This window comes from Elephantulus edwardii, unplaced genomic scaffold, assembly GCF_000299155.1.
Source record: "Elephantulus edwardii isolate Elephantulus edwardi_28Jun2011 unplaced genomic scaffold, EleEdw1.0 scaffold00128, whole genome shotgun sequence".
Taxonomy (NCBI): domain Eukaryota; kingdom Metazoa; phylum Chordata; class Mammalia; order Macroscelidea; family Macroscelididae; genus Elephantulus; species Elephantulus edwardii.
The window spans coordinates 5,821,165-5,840,731 of NW_006399878.1; the positions used below are offsets into that span (position 1 = coordinate 5,821,165).

Here is a 19,567-nt window from a genome sequence, read left to right on the forward strand (position 1 = left end):
TATTTTTTGCTATTTCCTTCAAAGCAACTTGAACATCTTCCTTCATCACCACAGACTCTTGCTCAAATGTTATTTCATTAAATTCTTCTGTATCTGCCAATTCCTTTCGATACAATGACTCAGGATATTCCTTCCATCTTCTTTTAATACCTCCTGGATCATTTAATATTCTCCCTAAAGCATCCTTGATTATAGCAACTCTGGGTTTGAATTTGTTCTTCAATTCCTTGAGCTTAAGAAATGCTGAATGAGTTCAGCCCTTCTGATTTTCTGAGTCTAGCTCCTCGCACATTTCATTGTAATATTTTGCTTTGTCATTCCGTGCTGCCTTTTGGAATCTTCTGTTCAGCTCTTTAGTATCTTGAATTCTTCCTTGAGCTTTGGCTTCCCTGTGCTCCAGTGCAATCTTCAGTTTCTTCTGACATCCTTTTTGGTCTTTGGTCTTTTCTTCCTCTTCTGTCTTTGTAATGATCGTTTGCACTCTTCCTGGATGATACATCTGACATCCTCCCACGTAGTATCTTTAAATATTGTAACTCAAGGCTTAAATTTGTTTTGAGCTCTCTCAGCTTGAGATATGGTAAGTGAGTTCTTCCCTTTTTATTCTCCAATTCCAGCTCTGCACATTACAAAATCAGCACCCTTGGTATCAGCAGTCAGGAGATCAGAAGACATATTGCACTGGAAAAGTCTGCAGTTGAGGACGTCTCCAAATTATTGGGCAGCAAAGACATCAGCTTAACAACCAAAGTACATCTGATTCAGACCATGGTATCTCCAATTACGTGCTATGCATCTGAGAGTTGGACAATAAATAAGAATGATAGAAGAACTGATGACTTTGAGATGTGGTGTTAAAGAAGAGGGCTGAACATGCCATGGACTGTCAAAAGAATAAATAAACATGTCTAGGAGAGGGTACAGTCAGAGTACTCTTTGGAGGCAAAGATGATGAGGCTTCACCTCACATATCGCACGCATGTTACTAGGAGGGATTATTCCCTGGAGAGGGACATGATGCTAGGAAAGGTAGAGGGTCACCTCAACAAGGACTGACATGGTGACTATCACAATGGGTTCTAATGTGTCAGGAAGTTTATGGATGACACAGGATAGGACAGGGTTCAGATCTGTTTTTCATAGGGTCACCATGGGTCATACTTGGCTTGAAGGCAACTAACAATGAAAACAACAATTTCTTAAAGAAGGAAATCATGCTTGAAAGGTGAAGGGGTCAGTGAAAAGTGAGGAAGGTCCTCAATTAGATGAAATGGCACCGTGACTGCTCCAATGGGTTCGTGTACTATCAGGAAGTATGAGGATGGCTCAAGATAGGACAGATATGATGGTCATGGGGTCGTGACTTGACTCGATGACACCTAACAACAATAATCACAAATGAACAAATACTGTTTACGAAAGGTTTATATACAGGGAGCTTATTTTTGGATGGCTATCAGGGATGGAAAGGGAGGGAATAATATATAAAAATTAGTAAGTGAATAATAGCCATATAGCAAGATGCCTAGCACTATCAAATAAAATGATAATTAGTCCAGATGTACAAGGATTAATGTACAGGATTAATGGAGATTAGAATTACAGAGAGGAAATGGGAAAGTTCAATTACATTGTGGGTACTGAAATTGATGTTAGTGAACAAAATGTATATCAATGAATGAATAAAAAATTAATTTGCTACATAAATCATATATCAGAATTTCTAAAATATATCACACATTAAAAAATGTCATAACACTGCTAATATTAACTTTGCTGCTAGTACAAAACTACAATAAAACTAATTAATAGCCTTTGTAAATACTGCTTTTCAAAAATGGAATTTATTTTAAATAAAAAATTTTTGTGGCACAATGGTTAAAACACTTGGCTGCTAACAAAAAGACTATCAATTTGAACACACCAGTCACTCCTCAAAACAAAAAAAAAAGTAGTTGGTTTCTATAAGCATGTGCTTAATTCTGCTCCTGGTGGAATCAAAACAAACTTATAGCAATGTTCGAGCAGGTTTCTGAGGGTGTAAATTAAAACAAGAGGAGATTACATATCATTCTCCCAAGGAACCACTCATAAATGCAAACCATTAGAGACCCTGTTCTCCAGAATCACTGTCAACCTTTGTCCTGTGGAGCAGGAAGAGGATTTATATCTCTGACCTTTTGGTAAGCAGCGCAACACATAAAAGTGCATTTGGTGTCCTGTCAAGAGTGCTTTCCTCAGAGGTTCAAAACCACCAACTGCTCCAAAACAAAGATGAGCTGTCTCTTGACAGCCTCAGGGAAGGTCACTGATTTGGAATCAACTCAATGGCAGTGAGATGTTGGGTTTTTTGTTTGCTTTTTGTTATAGAGTTAGTGTAAATTAAGTCCACTCCAAGAGAATTGGGGGGTGGGGTTTCTGGTTAATAATTTCTAATATTTGGCAAAACTGTACCATGAGCCCATCCTTCAAAAATGTCTGTTGTGGTTTTTATATACTGTCAAATAGTACTCAACTAATTGCTGACCATCCAGTGGGTTTTCAGAGGCAGTTAATCACATAAGACTACTCATCTCTCTCTCATGGAACAGCTGATGCATTTGAACCATGTGCCTTTGGTTTGGCATGCAATTCCTTACCAGTAATCCACCAGAGCTCCTTTCAAAAAAAAAAAGCCAAAATTTTTTAAATCCTTGAGGCATAAAAGCACATTTCACTAGAGAAAATGCAAGTCTATTATGGCTGTCTCAATCATCAAAGATCTTACTAATGATAAATAGCAATTAATTTTTAGAGCATTCTAAGGAGTTGTGCTACCAATCCAAAGATACTCAGTTTGAATCCGTCAGCTGCTCTGTGGGACAAAAATGGGCAAGCTCCTCTAATGACATTTATAGCCTCTGAAAACCTGAGGGAGGGTCAGCTAGGAGTCTGTCTGTCTGACTTCATGGCACATCACAATAAAAATTCAATTTTCCCCCATAAAATGCTTTCACATGTGCATGTAGGCACAGTTCTTAATCTTTCAGAATATAATATTCTTACAGTGAATTTTGTTTGGGTTACAGATAGCAAAACCAGAACAAGCCTCAAGTAGTTAAAGCCAAATCTTGGAGGAAACTCACACACGTATCCTCCCCTCAAAAATCTACTAATTTAAAGTGAAAGTTAAAACTTAAGTATAAAAACCTTTTATTTCTTTTCAGTGACTGTATTACATTCAAATTTTATTTTTTCAAATCACAGAAAATGTTTCTTTGTCCCATGTAATGTAGCTATACAGTTGTAAAGCTTCCCTTTAGCTACAGGGTAATGGCTTTTTTCTGTGATGGCTTTCATGCTGTTAAGTGGACCATTAGTGCTAGACTTGTGCCATTATATAGCATCTTAACAGTAAAAACAAATAAACTTGCAAATCAGCTCAGCATCATACTTCTTGCACTATTAATTTTCTTTACATTTCTCGTTTTCATTTACATTTAAGTTCAATGCAGTAAAATTTCAAACTTGTTAACATTTTCTGGTTCTTCTAGAAATATTTTTATTTCACAATTAGTAAATATAAGAAACTATAAATGAAGTCGCCAATCTTAATTTTAAATAATTAAAAATTAACAACTAAATGAAAACCCAATAATATACTCCAGAAGTAAGTTATCTGGTCTAAATAGAAAACTGAGCTATGACATCCAAAATCAGATGCTAAGAGCCAACCTAGGTTTTTATTATGTATCAAGTCTGTCTATGGCCACAAGTTTTTTGCCACTCATACCAGCCTTTGCACAGTGTACAATGTTGATTAGGAGGTAGATGAGACAGTAGGACAACTGGCTCAGATGGGGCTCCAAATACTTTTGAAAAACAAAATCTTGTCAACAGAGTGCCAATAAGCACCTTCTATAAGACTGTACACTATCAAATCACCTATATACAATTCACTGCTATCATGTTAGAAACAATTCACAGCCAAAATGGCTTGCCTCCAGAAACTCTATGAATAGTGCTCAGGTCTTTCGTTCATAGGTTTGTTATGAGTCATCTACGATTTGGTGGAACTTAGCAACAACAAAAACAACTTACGTTTAAATTATTAATAGAAAAATTGTGCTTCTCCACGATGCCTTTTTCTCTTGCCTTGAAATTTAGGTTTGTATGAGATCAAAATCTCTTAGCCGTGTAATTTTAAGTCAGTAAGAGTAATTTTAGAACATTAACTTCTAGTAAGATGTTCTTTCTTTTTTTATGCCTACACCTTGGTTTTTTTTTCCTTCATTAAACTAATTTACAAAATTCAAATTAATTGTTTTTCACACCAGATTCTTCTAATATCCTTCACCCCTGACCCATCAAATTGTACAATACTATGATTAATCACCCCGTCTCTACATCCTTTTCCCTCTGCTTCCACTCCCGATTCTCATATTCATTCTACAATAATGGTTTTACATAATAGTATGATGTTCTTTCCCATTTTTTAATTAGTATATCCTAAACAATCACCTTAGGCACGACTACATTATAATTGTATCTGTATCAGAAGTACCTGTATTTCCTACAGCTTTAAGATTTCTTCCTTCAAGTCTATTAATTTATTCAATCACTAAAAATATATCTTTATAAGAAAAAAATGTGGTAGAAAATCAATCTTTAAAAAATATCTTGGTTAGCTTGAATTCATCATTTCTATAACTTTTTTACTAAGGAATTAAGCTAAAATAAATACATTTGCTACATTAGAAAACATGATTATGTTTCATCTTTAGAGGAAATAAAATTGTATTTTATATTAATATGTGTTCTTCTGTGCTATACATTATCTTTCTCAAAGGCTAAACCAGTATGTACATGCAAAACTTAAACAAATCAACTGTTGTCAAGTCCATTGTAGATTATAAGAAGACCCACAGGACAAAGTAAAACCAAGCCATGTGGTTTACAAGGCTATAATTTTTACAGAATGAGACTGCCACATCTTTCTCCCACGATGCAGCTGGATATTCAAACCACTAACTCTTCAGCTCTCTGTCACACTGCTGGCAGACCACTAGACTACAGAAAATTGAAGACTATAGTATGAATTCTTCAGTATGGATTACATCCTAACATATTAAAAAAAAAGAAATCTTCACTAATGGGACAAAAGGAAACATTATGATAGACGGAAAAAAGATTGAAGTTGTTGGTTTAATCTCGCCTGGTTCTGAGTCGACAGTAGAAAACAACAATGTGTCTCGATTTCTTAACTCCTAGGTACTCAAGAGTACCGACAGTACATCTGAGCAAGATGAAGCAGGTTTTCAGAGATTATAAATTACATGGGAGAAGACTGCTCATGTTTCGCTCATGGAGCTACTGGAGGAAAAACAACAAAATAAAGGGGAAAGAACAGGGAGATTGAAGAGGAAAGCTGTACTTTTCAGTAGGGAAAGTAGGTACTTTTCAGCAAAGTCTCCAAGAGAAGACTGCATTTGTGTGAAGAACTGATGGTAAGGAAGCAATGTACTACCCCACACTTACATCAAATTATTTTCTGTTTTAATAATATTATTTTGAATATACTATTTAATTATTCTTTCCTCTAAATATAAATTTCAGAAACATATAATCATAGCAAAACCACTTCAGATTTACTAATACAGATAATTTTCCAGTCTCTCTTTTTTACTCTCTATCCATGCCAAAAATAAGAAAATTATGAAAATGATCATAGAAATGAGACCAAATTGACCATGTTGTAGTACCAATGACTATAACTCTAATGTACAATTTTTTCCATAAACTCTAATTTAAAAATCAGCAAATGTACAACTAATAAAATGAATTCTATTCTTAAAGTACTAGAAGTACTGATAAAGTCAAGAATACTGGAGTGAAGAAGAACAAGCTGGCTTTAAGATAAAGGATACTTGAAACATTTTAAGTAATGAAGTGACTTAAGATCATTTAGTAGGATGACATTCATAGAAAATTTCTAAGATATTCTGTCATGTAACAATTTACCACCTATCTGAAATATATTCTTCTCCTATTAAAATTAAGGAATGATGATCAATATTCTAGTGTAATATTGGATTATGGTTAAAGTTTATAAAATAAGACCTTTTCTCTTATGATGTAACTGAAAATATCTGGGTATTAACAGCAGTAAAGGTGAATAGTGTGAGAAAAATAAAAGAAACAAGACTGGTGGGTAACTGACAAAGTTACAGTACACACACAAGAAGGATTTTTACATTAATCTCTCAACAAATGTATATTTTATAAACAATTTTTTAAAAGAACACATCTTCAATCTTTTCTTAATCTCCAACAATTTATAAACTATGAGCCTCATATAGAATACTTTTCTGACAATCTGTCAAATTTCTAACTATCAAAGGAAAGGAAAAATGATAAACCAAGCTAGAATTTACTAATGAACTCTGCTACTAATTTACATCAATTTCAATTTTAAATTTGTGGCAAAAAGTTCCTAACATTCTAATACAATGATTGACAAGACTGTTATTATTTTCATTTCCTCTGCAGTAAATTAATTTTACCACTAGCTACAAATTATTTTCTCTTGCATTATTATTACATACCACAGTTATAGCAGGTAAGGAGTTGAGAAAATAGTTCATGTATATTTTATATTAATTAATTTTAAAAAGCACAATATTAAAACAGTCTTCACCTCACAAAAGCCAATACATATTTTTGTTGTTGTAGTTGTGTAACAGGGAGTCAAAACTGACCCACAGCTGATCCTCTGGCAGGTTTCAGAGGTAGTTAATTGCACAGAAGGACAACGACCATCCTACTCCTCTAGAGCAGCTATTGGCCTTGACTGTCTTGGGAATGGTAGTGCAGCTTCTTGCCACGAGGCCACCAAAGTTCCATAAAATATCTATATATGTATGTATTTAAATATGTAGAAAATGAAGGGGGAGAAAAGAACATCTATCTTTATTGGTAAAATCCTTTCTTATTAAATACTAAACATAGTTTATAGTTAAGTTCAGTGTCTTGGTACTTACAACTTACACTTACCACTTGTCCGTTATGAGGGTTTTTATGAGCATATGGAGGCCCACGTATATGATTCCACATCTGGCCAGAAGTCATAGCAAAGACTATACACTGAAAAAACAGAGCATGGTATTATAATATGTATATTAAGAACTGAATGCTGTATGTTTTTTTAAAATAATGGTAATATAATAACCATGTTTTAAAAAAATATCAGCTCACCTATTTTTTCACCTTACTTTTAACTGAGGCCTGTGCAAGTAATTTATTCTATCTGCATCTCAGATATTATAACCATAAAATAAGGATATAAAGTATGTTAAAGTAGATAAATTAAAGAAAGTGTTTGGCATGGTAATAACCTGATATAAAGTCCCAATTAAAAGAAGTCAAAAGCAAAAATGAGACACTTTGTGCTTTAGTGTTAATGAACATATAATAACCATTGTCTAGTCTTCACTCTTTCATTAATTTGAATACAAAATCTTAAATCCTGGATTACAGGATGAATTCCCTGGCTAAATCCTTTTAGCAATGCACACAACAGAGCCAATTCAGATGGTTTAAAGATAGAAAATAAAATTTTTAAAAATCCACTAAGAAATAAACTCAAGAGGTCTTATGCCTGCTGTCTCTATAAGAAAGTTTTTATTTGGAAAATTTATCTTGAAGACATAAGGTGTGTATGACATGGAGAAAAAAAAATATAAACTAGAAACAAGAGTCAATAACTATTAGTTAGGTACAAGCATGTTTCCTTAAATCATGTAGTATTTTTCAATTTATGAAGTGAGATACCATTAGGCTAGAATGTGTTCTTCTGACTAAAATAATATCCCACCCTTCCTACCATACCATGTCTTACAGAGGGAGCTATCATGGAATACTCTATAGGGAACTGTGCTGCTAACCCAAAGGCCTTGTCTCTCTGGCGATTCAAATCCATCCACCATATGCTCTTCAGGAAAAAGATGCGCAATCTCCTCCTGTGCAATTTCCAGCCTTAGATATGTAACACAAAGCTGAGCTGGTTCTGACTTGATGCAATGAGTTTGGGCATCTATCTTACCCAGCAGGCTCTAACTTAGTTGTCTCCTTTTTTGTAGGTATCTTAGATGGAGGCAAAGATTTAAAATAAGATTGAATACATGCATTATAGGGAAGTAGACATCCTAGGTATGTTCATGTTGCAAAGGCAAAAAAGAAGATACCAAAGAGTAAAAGAAAGACTACACAGAATCATTAGACCAAGAATAAATTTAGATTCAATTTTATAATTGTTTAGGAGATAAGGTGTTTCAAGAGAGAAATAAAAATCATACTGCAGGTTCAGAAAGACTAACTCGAATGTTTGCCCCCTTTAAAGTAAAACTTTAGTATTAATATATTTATTTCTTATAAGCCAGTATGAATTGAGATAATAAACATAAAGTGAGGATTTTGAGATACATATATATATATATATATATATATACACACACATGCTGACACAAATACACTTTAAAACTCTATGACTCAGGTATACAAACACAAATTAGAATAATTCATTATTAAAAGAATTATTAAAAAGATATAATTGGTATGTGAGTAAATTTTATTCTATACCCAATTAACAGGCACAGACTTCTGTCATGTCAGTGAATTCAGAGCTTATTAAAATTTATCATTAATACCACAGATAAATAGGCTTCTAGTACTGTATAATACAAAATCTAAAAAACAACTTATTATCTAGTAACTACATTTATTATCTAAACAAATGACCTTCTGTTTTCAATACATCAAAAAATCAAAACCAGTTGTCATTTTGTCAATTCTGACTTCAGAAGATCCCATGCATGTCAGTGTAGAACTATGGTCCATAAATTTCTGATAGCCTAATGTTTCAGAAGTAGATTCCACTCCTTTCTTTTGAGCCACTTCTGGGTTACTTCAAACATCTAGCCTTATTATCAGTAACAGAACGCTTAATTCTTTGAACCACCAGAGACTATTTGTTTTAGATATTGCTGTCACGCTGACTAAGATTCCTAATTGCACTCTGATCACCATATTGAAATCTTGCCCTATCCTGCACCATCTTTATGATCTCCAAGAAATTCAAGCCCACTGTTACTTTGTCACTTCATCTCAATAAAGCTTTTCTCTTTTACAGACCTCCTACTTTTCCTAGCATGACCTCTTTCTCTAAGGCCTGAACCCTTCGAGAGACACACTCACAAGTATGTGAGACAAAGTTTAACTATCCATGCCTCTAAAAAGGCGTGTTTGTTCTTTTTGTAGCCCGAAGTACATTCCATACTCTTCACCAACTCTACAATTCCAAGTTACTGGTGTTTTGTTGTTGTTGTTGTTTTTTAGTCTTCCTTATTCACTATCCAACTTTCACATGTAAAGAGGCAACTGAAAACACCACTGCTTTGGTTCAAGCAAATCTTAAAGCTGATATTCTTGCTCTGTAGCACTTTAAACTGACAACTTTGCTCTTTAAGCACTTTTTTTTAAATTTAGTTTGTTTATTTTTCATTCCAATGAACATCTACAGAGATTTTGGAATTCCAGATTTTTTTCAGTGCAACACATTTTTATATTTCCTAGCAGATGCACTAAACACCCATGTATATTTGATATATTATGGAGGAATCTAAAGTTTGAATTTACCAGCTTCCCTGCAAGCGAAGACAGGAAGTCTCCTCTCATTAAGATTTACAACACTGGAAATAAGACAGAGGTTCTCTATGAGTTTGAAGGAATAAGCTTAATAGCAATAAATTTTCAGCCTGAACCCTTCGTTCAAGAGTCAACAAAAAAGAGGAAGATCTCCAATGAAATAGACTGACAACAGGGGCTGCAAAAATGAGTCTAAATGAATGAAGATAACAGATCTGGAGAAAAATAGAGTTTGAACAGATTCTGGATAAAAAGTCCATGGAATGTACTGAAGCATTAGATGTGGGGTATGAGAAAAAAGTGGTAAAGGGACCTGATAAAGTTTCCAAATACAACGATAAAATAAGCAGTTGAATTTACTGGTTTGAAGTTCAAAGAAGAACTGATCTAAGGTGAAATCTTGAAACCAATTGTGTTTAGGCAATATTTAAAACCTTAAGACGGGATGAAAGCACCAAGGAAATAATACAGAGAGAAGACCAAGAAATGAATCCTCCAGCAACACCAAAATTTATTATGTATAGGAAATGCAAAGGAGATTAAGGAGGGGAAAAGAGAAAGTAATAAAGAATACACGTGTGTGTATGTGTGTACGCACATATGTGTGTGTATACATATAATACATATCCTGTATCCTGTCTCCATTTCTTTTCAATCTTTATGCAGAACAGATTATCCGGGAGGCTGGGCTCTGAGGAAAAATGTGACATCTGTAATGAAAGAATCATCAACAATCTACATTAAGCATATGACACAACCCTGCTTGCTGAAACTAAGGAGGACCTGAAGCACTTTCTGTGGAAGGTCAGGGACTGTAGTCTTCAGTACGGTTTGAGGCTCAATATCAACAAAACAAAGAATCTCACCAATGGGCCCATTGGCAGCATCATAATGAAGGGTGAAGAGATTAAGATTGCTCACAGTTTTGGTTTGCTTGGCTCCAGAGTCAACACTCTTGGCACCAGCAGCCAGGAAATTCAAGGACGCATTGCAATGGGAAAGTCTGCAGTTAGAGACCTCTCCAAAGTGCTAACATGCAATGATGTCAATCTGGAGACTAAGGTACGCTTGACACATGCCATGGTCTTTGCAATCACTTGCTATGCATCGGAGAGCTGGACAATGACCAGGGATGATAGAAGGAGAATTGATGCCTCTGAGCTGTGGTGTTGGGGAAGAGTACTGAATATACTGGACTACTAAGAAAACGAAGGTGGAGAAGGTGAAGCTGGGCTGTTCCTTGGAGGCAAGGATTTTGAAGCTTCGTATGACATATTTTGGAAATGTTGCAAGGAGGAACCAATCTTTGGAGAGGGACGTCATGCTTGGGAGGGTGGAGGACAGCGCAGGAGAGGAAGACCCTTGATGAGATGACTTGATTCAGTGACTGGGGAAATGGGGGGTAGGTGTATCGGGTATGGTGGGATTGGCACAGGATAGGGCAGAGTTTAAAGCTGTTGTACATAGGGTCGCTATGAGTGGCAGGTGACTTGACGGCATATAACAACAACATATACACATAAAATACAATTATATATGTGTGTGTGTATTAATATATACAGCATAATGGAAGAAAGTTAAGGAGCATGAAGAGAACAGCTACATCAACACTGATGAGGGATCACTAACATAAAGATACAGCAGTGAAATTTAATTTCTTAGAAATTATTTGCATCCTTGACAAAAGCAGTTTTAAAAGACTAATAGGAGAAAAGAATCAAACAAACACAATCATTTCAAAAAGTTCTACCGTAATGACAAAATACCTAGAACAGAAAATGGTGTTACATTTCTTTAAAGATGAATTACAGGATGATAGTTACTGATAAAGAGAATGATTCAGTAGCAATGGAAGTCATCAAGAAGATGTCGGAAGAAGGGAAATTGTTCGATTACTGCCACTGAAGAGGTAAGCAGATAATGTATTTTAGAACATGTACTACTTTTAGATAAGCATAGAAACAACTGGTATAATATAGCCGTATTTAAACTCCAAACAGTTCATGCAGAAAATGTAGTGGTGCAAGAAGTTCAATGTACTTAAATATATTAAAATTAAAACATTTTTCACTAAATTAAAATTAAATTGTGAATTTTTTTAAAAATACTCATGTTGTGCACGATTTCCTTCTATTTGGATCAGCAATCAAATCCATGGAAGCAGCAATTAGAAAATTTAATGACACATTGTATTTAATCTGATGCAAAATACTTAAAAGTCTTAAAGAGAAAAATGTCCTGCTAATAACTAAGGTGCATCTGGGTTGAAGCCATGTTCTCCTTTAATAACCTCAAATGTATGGTAAAGCCCAGAAGAAATAAAGGGAAAGTGAACAAGTATTCATCTGTTAAAGTATGCTACTACTGCCAAACCGTATTTCATACTGTATACTGTCAGAAGAACAAATCACTACCGGAAGTAATAAAACCAGAACATGCCCTGATGAGCACAAGATGACTTGGGATTACTTAGTTTGAGCATGTCATCAAGACAAATCAAGCTTAAGAAAATCATGTTTGCTAATGCAGAGACAATAAAGGAAACTTTTAATGAAAAGGCCTGACACAATAGTCTCAACGGACTCAAATATAAACATGAGGGTCGTGTGGAGATTGATCCTGTTTCATTTTATTATTCATATGGTCATCAAGAGTCAGGGCAGACTCTATGGTAGGAAGAAACAACATAATTAAAATCTGTCATTTCCTTTAAGTATAAGTGAAAGGAGTGGATCACAATAATTAATATTTGAAGTACCATGACTTGGCCAAAGAGAAAATAATAAATATTTTCAGACTATATTTTCCTAGTCTAAGTTATTGTCAGTGTCTTAAAATAGTCAATACACATTACTTCTTGAAAAATCAATGGTTACGACATCTGTAATTACTGTGACTTAATGCATAAACAAAGAAATAATTTACTATATTATAAATTTAACCAGTAAACAAGTGTTCACTTTCTTAAAAAATATAATGTCTTAGGGAGCTCTGGTGGCCTAGTGGCAAGAAGCTACACTGCAATCCCGGAGATGTGTGGTTTGAATCCACCAGATGCACTGCTGGAGAAAGAGGGACAAATTCCTCCTGTACCAGTCAGATCTGCTTTGACGGTACATGCACAAAAATTAATAAAATAAAATAAATTTTAAAAAATTAATAAAAACATAAAATGTCTTAAAATGAAACCGTAATAACAACACTATCTGTGATTTACATAAAAGTTTATTTTATCTTATCTTACAAAATTATTCAATATTTAAAGAAACAACATAGGTCTTAACTATACTAAACTGTGATGAATATTAGACATAGTAATAGGTGTATAAAAATACTTATTATATCTAGTGTGTACGAAGTTGTGCTTCTAACCCAAAGAGAGAGGTTTAAATTCACCTGCAGTTCTCAGGAAGGAAGATGCATGATAACCTCTTCCCATCTGATTTACAGCCTCTGAAAATCCAGTGGAGGGTCAACTATGCCTGGGCTCTGACTTAACCACAATGAGCTGGTTTTCTGTTCAGAAACTATATTTCTGGCCAACAGAAACATGAAGAAATACTCAAAGGCACTAGCAATAAGAGAAATGTGAATCAAAACCACAATGAGATGTGCCACTCCAGTAGCAGTGGCAAAGTTTAACGGAAAAGCAAGAAATAAATGTTGCAGAGGATGTGAAAAGATAGGAACTCTCATATACTATATACTGTTGGTGTGATTGTAAAATGGTATAATCACTCTGAAAGGCAGTTTGGCCTTTCCTCAAAAAAGCTGAACATCAAAATAACATATGACCCAGTTATTCTACTGCTTGGAATATACTCCTAGAAAATTAGGAGTGAGATACAAATGGAGATTTGTACACCAATGTTCCTAGCAGTGTTATTCAACATTGCAAGAAGATGGAAACATCCCAAGCGTCCAATCACAATCGAGTGGATTGACATGTTATGTTACATTCCACAGTGAAATACTACACAACACTCAGGAGCCATGATTTGAAAATTACTACATAACATAGGCTGCAGTCCTTGACCCTCTGCAGCAAGCGCTTCAGGTCCTCCTCAGTTTCAGCAAGCAGGGTTGTGTCATCTGCATATTGCAGATTGTTGATAGATCTTCCACCAATCTTGATCCCACATTTCTCCTCATAGAGCCCAGCCCCCCGGATAACCTGTTCTGCATACGGATTGAAAAGGTATGGTGACAGTACACATCCCTGGCGTACGCCCTTCCCGATTTTGAACTATGCAGTATTTCCTTGGTCTGTTCTGATGACTGCCTCTTGTTCCAAGTATAGGTTTCTCATTAGCATGATCAAGTGTTCTGGGATTTCCATTCTTCTCAGATCAGCCACATATTGCTATGATCCACACAGTCAAACGCCTCTGCATCATCAATGAAACACAGATAGACATTGCTCTGGTATTCCCTGCTTTTTTACTTGCTATGCATCGGAGAGCTGGACAATGGCAAGGGATGATAGAAGGAGAATTGATGCCTTTCCGCTGTAGTGCTGGAGAAGAGTACTGAGTGTACCATGGACTGCTAAGAAGAAAAAAAAAGATTCACCCTGGAGAGGGATAAACTGGGCTGCTCCTTGTAGGCAAGGATTCTGAGGCTTTGTCTAACATACTTTAGACATGTCCTAAAGAGAGACCGGTCCTTGGAGAGGCCATCATTCCTTGGGAGGATGGAGGGACAGCGCAGGAAGGGAAGACCCTCTATGAGGTGGATTGATTCAGTGATTGGAGTAATTGGGGTGGGTGTATCAGAGACAGTGCAATTGGCACAGGGCAGAGCAGAGTTTAGGGCTGTTGTACATAGTGTCTCTATGAGTCGCAAGTGACTCGATGGCACATAACAACAACATAACACAGGAGAAACTGGAGAGTACAGTGAAGTAACTCAGTCCCAAAAGGACAAATATTGTATGAGACCATTATTGTAGAAACAGAAAGAGAACTAGTAAAACAGTATATGAGGATCCAAGGAGGAGGCGGGTGAGAGTAGGAGCAGAGCAGTTAAGAGGGGGCAGAGGGGAAATCACAAAATCATACTATTTGATGGATGAAGGGAGGGATGGGTAACAGTACTGAGAAAGATCTTCTGGGATCTGGAAAGCCACGGCAATGGTCGGCATAGTTCAATGTTGATTGTTGTTGCTGACTGCCGTCAAGTCGAGCACAACTCATAGCAACTCTATGAAAATAGGCCTGAAGTCTTTCTATAACTATCGTCATTTATCAAACTTCATAGAGTTTCCAGAGGAAAGTTGATTAGTTTTAAAAAACAGAATGAATTGGAATGACTGAAATACAATATGAATGAAGGCTAGTGTGAAACACAATGTATACAAACTTTGTAAGCAAACCAATATATTTTTTTTCCTTAACAAAGAAAGTGAATCCACACAGCTGGGTTGTTTTTCACCACTCACAACAAAATAATGGACAAACATAAACTTCAAAAATACTAAATAATCCCAATTTCTAAAAACAAACTTATTCTAAATATGAATAAATGTTAGTGGTTTTCATCTCTTTTTACAGTGAAGTCTCCATTTGGTTGCTATTTTTTTTAACTTCATTACTGTCATTCACTTGATCACAATTTTAAACAGTCCACACACAAAAATCAGCATGATTCTAAATGACAAAACTCAATGAATTTTCACAACCTAAAATGTCTATGTAACTATTATTGAAATCAAGAAACAAAACATGATGGAAAAAAGGAAGTCCTTTCTCTAATTATACCTGAAAGGATAACCCCATTTTTTAAAAATAATCATATGATGAATCACAGTGTATTTATTAGATACAAACAAGTACATTTTCAAAAATAAGTATCATAGTTATAGTCTCATCAGTAGTGTATAAAAATTCCACTGTTCAGACTCACAGACAATTGGCATATTATACATAATGATACTATGAGCAGAATACTGAATGATCCAAGAAGCACTAAAAACAAGATAAACAAAAAAGTACACAGTCATTGTACCAAAAAGAATTAGTTGACACTGAAGCATTTGCTAAACATAAGACTACGTGGAAATGATGTTCAAGGAGGAAATTCAAGCAGCTCAGATGGAATTGGCAAAAAACAATGCCCCTGGAACACCAGTGTGCTCACCAAGTTGTGCTAGGAAATCTGGAGGACAACTACTTGGCCAACTGTCTATGACAGGTCAATATTTACTATCATTCCAAAAAGAGGTGATTCAACAGAGTGCCGAAATTATCTAACAATATCACTGATATCACATGTAAGCAAAATATTGCTTAAGATTATCCAAAAACGACTAGAACAATAAATTTACAGAGAACTACCAGATATACAAACTGGGTTTCAAAGAGGCTATGGTACTCAGGAAATCAGACAATGTCAAATGAATTGGCTGAAAGCAGAGAGTAATAGGGTCATGTCTACCTACGTTTTATTGACTATGTAAAGGTATTTGACTGTGTGGATCACAACAAATTGTGGCTCACCTTAAGAAGAATGAGAACTCCAGAACACCTGTTTGTGCTGATGCAAAACCTATAAAGTAGTGCATCAAGGATGCATCCAATCTCCACATATCACAGCTCAAAGGCATCAATTCGTCTTCTGTCATTATTATTCATTGTCCAGCTCTCAGATGCATAGCAAGTGACTGGTTAAGACCATGGTCTGAATCAGACGCACCTCGGTCCTCAAACTGACATCAATACTCAATAATTTGGAGAAGTCCCTAACTGCAGATCTTGCCAGTACAATGCAACTCCTTATTTCCTGACTGCTGGTACCAAGGGTGTTAAGTGTGGGTCCAAATAAGATGAAGTTCTTGACAGTTTCAATCTATTCTTCATCAATCATGATGTTGCCTATTGGTCCAGTGGAAAGAATCTTTGTTTCCCTGGCACTGAGATGCAATCCATATTGAAGGCTACATTTCTTGATCTACTGCAACAAGTGTTTCAAATCAAGTTTGTGTCATCTCCGTAACACGGGTATTGATAAGTCTCCCTCTGATCCTGATGTCACATTCCTTTTCATAGAGTCCAGCTTCTCGAATAATTTGTTCAGAGCTCAGACTGAATAGGTTTGGAAAGTACACAACCCTGACACACTCCCATCATAATTTTAAACCGTACAGCCCTGCTCTGTTCACACAACAGTTTCCTGGTCCAGGTACAGGTTTCCTATGAGCACAATTAAATGTTCTGGGGCTCCCATTTTTCTCAATGTCAGCCACAAATTGTTCTGATCCAGTCAAATGCCTTTGCAAAGTCAATAAAGCACTAGTAACATTCTTCTGGTATTTTTTACTTTCAGGCAGGATCCATCTGACATCAGTAATGATATCCCTGGTGCCACAGCCTATTCTAAATCCTGCCTGAACTTCTAGTAGTCATATATGTACACTTCTAGGTATTGTTCAATAATACATTTAAAATCCTCAATAGTACTTTGCTTGAATGTGATATTAATGATATTGTTTAATACTTTACACATTCTGTTGATCCCTTTTGTTAGGAAAGAGAACAAGTATCGACCTCTTTCAATTAGTTGGCTAGACAGCTATTTTCTTGGGGGTCTTCAAGACTTCTTCAACATCACAACACAAAGGCATTGATCCTTCTTCTATCATCCTTAGTCTTTGCCCAGCTCTCTGACATATAGCAGGTAACTGTGAATACCATGGCCTGAATAGGCACCACTTAGTCTCTGGACTAACGTCATTGCTTCTCAGTACTCTAGAAAGATCCTTGACAGTATGAAAGCACTGTCCTTTAGTTTGTATGAGTCCAAGAATACATTGCTATTGATCAACCATATTTGTACCAATGAACCTTCTATAAATGTGAAATGCATACATTTAAAAAACTTTTTTAAAATTTCTTATAACCTTGAGTAATTAAACTGCTATCATTATTTAGAAACAGAAGAAACATTAAGTTATGTGAAATCATCCTACAATACAGACCATCAGTGATAAAAAAGAAGAAAACAGCTTATATCCTACTGTGATTTACTGTGATAATAAAGTTTGGGCTATTACATTTTATAATGGTGTTTCATCTTACATGTTTTTAATAACAGATTCTTAGGATGCTTTCTTTTGTGTTAAAAATTAGGACTACAACACACTATATTTCTTGGTTTGGAAGATCATCTTTCTATGCAAAACTACAGGCTACCCTAAAAATATGCATTATAGGGTATGAAATACACCATCTCAATTCATTTTTATATCCCAAGTCGACAATGCTGTATGTACCATACTGCTTATAAAAAGCCCTAGTGGTATCATGTGTTTTATATATTGAGCTGCTGACCAAAGGACAGTGGTTTAAATTTATCACCACTCTTTCAGAGAAAGACAACGCAGTCTCCTCTCATAAAGAGGTCCATCATACTTGAAAAGAAAGGTCACCTTAAGAGAAGAAAACCCCTGACAAGATGAATTGATAAGAATGATTGTAGCAATGGGCTCAAGCATGTCCAAGATGAAGAGAAGACATAGGATAGATTTCAGATCTATTGTTCACAGGATTAAGAGTCACAGTTGACTTGATGGTACATAAGAACAACAAAGAGGACTTCTTGTTAAAGGATTCATTATTCTGTTTTCAGAGTTTTCCTTTTTCTGTGCTTTTATCAGCTATTTAAAAAAAATCACATAACAAAAGCACTATTTACTCATGGGGGGAGAAAGGCATTTTTGGTAGATCAATGTTTAAAGCCTGGACAAATAGGTTACTATTTTGGATAGCCTCATCTTTGAAAGAAAATATTATATAGCAGAATAAGAGACATGAGGAAGTCCAGCTTTTCCACTTTTAAGTTTTTCATATTAAGTTTCTTCAAAACTTAAGATTAAGCAAAGATGGGGAACAAAACATGGTTTACATCAGCCTTTGACATTGCTTCATTTGTTAAAGCTACTCTTGATTAAAATTATAATACTTTTTTGCAAAGTATTCAAGTTATATATTTTACCATACTGTTTAAACACTTTCATAATTTTCATACATCAGCAAGACAAGTAAAAGAGAACACAAATTTGTATTATCTAATTATTAAGTGAGTACAGTAGGGGGCAAATGCAGAAAAGTACTTTCAGAAGCAGTTCTATTTTAGCTCAAAATTATATCAGAGTTTTAAAACAGTATATAAAAACATGTCGTTCTTTTCGAGCCTGTTGTTGCTTGCTGAAAGGCAGCTGAAGATTTGGCATACTTGGCAAGATTCTAAAGTCTGTGCTAAAATGTGTTCTGCCATGCTAAGTTACTTAGTTTTCAAGAATCCAAAGTATTTAAAAAAAAAATAATCTGCAAGATTTACAAAGGGCATAAAACAATTTATCTTCTGTAGTACTTAACATGAATGTACTATATAAAATTCTTATTTATTTGCAGTCATAGTAACTCACTATGTCCACTGGGTACAATACAACAAATAATGGTTCCCAGATTTAGAGAAGTTCAGCCTTGTAAAAAGAACACCCTGCAGTTGGACACATGTGGGATCAAATGCAAGTTCAATCACTTTCTAGCTAATTGAGCATCTGGAAATTTTGAGTTTCTACGTCTTGGTTATGTAGTCTGTAAAAATGGAGATTACATTAATCTTTCCAATTTTGCAAAAAAAAAAGTTTATAAATATATCCAAAGAAAGAGGATATTCAATTGTTAATAATGTTAATTATTACTAGCTTACAAGATAGTACCTCTTGAGTTCTTCTTCAAGAATGAGAGTAACCAGATATATTAATACCATTTAAATCTAGCACAGAGAAGAAATTATATCATACATCATAACAGTTTTTCGGTAGACTGAAGCACTCAGTGACAAGATTTGATATGGTATCATGGTTTAGTAGTATTTTCTGACT

At 35.2% G+C, this 19,567-nt stretch overlaps 1 protein-coding gene across 2 annotated transcripts in view; it reads right to left on the reverse strand.

Annotated features, from left to right (window-relative positions):
* Positions 1-19,567, reverse strand: part of TUSC3 (tumor suppressor candidate 3) — a 170,086-nt gene that overhangs the window by 70,989 nt on the left and 79,530 nt on the right. For both annotated transcript variants that reach the window (XM_006893557.1, XM_006893558.1), the window contains exon 6: positions 7,033-7,122. In XM_006893557.1, the coding sequence (XP_006893619.1) occupies positions 7,033-7,122 (90 nt within the window). The remainder of the gene's footprint in view (positions 1-7,032; positions 7,123-19,567) is intronic.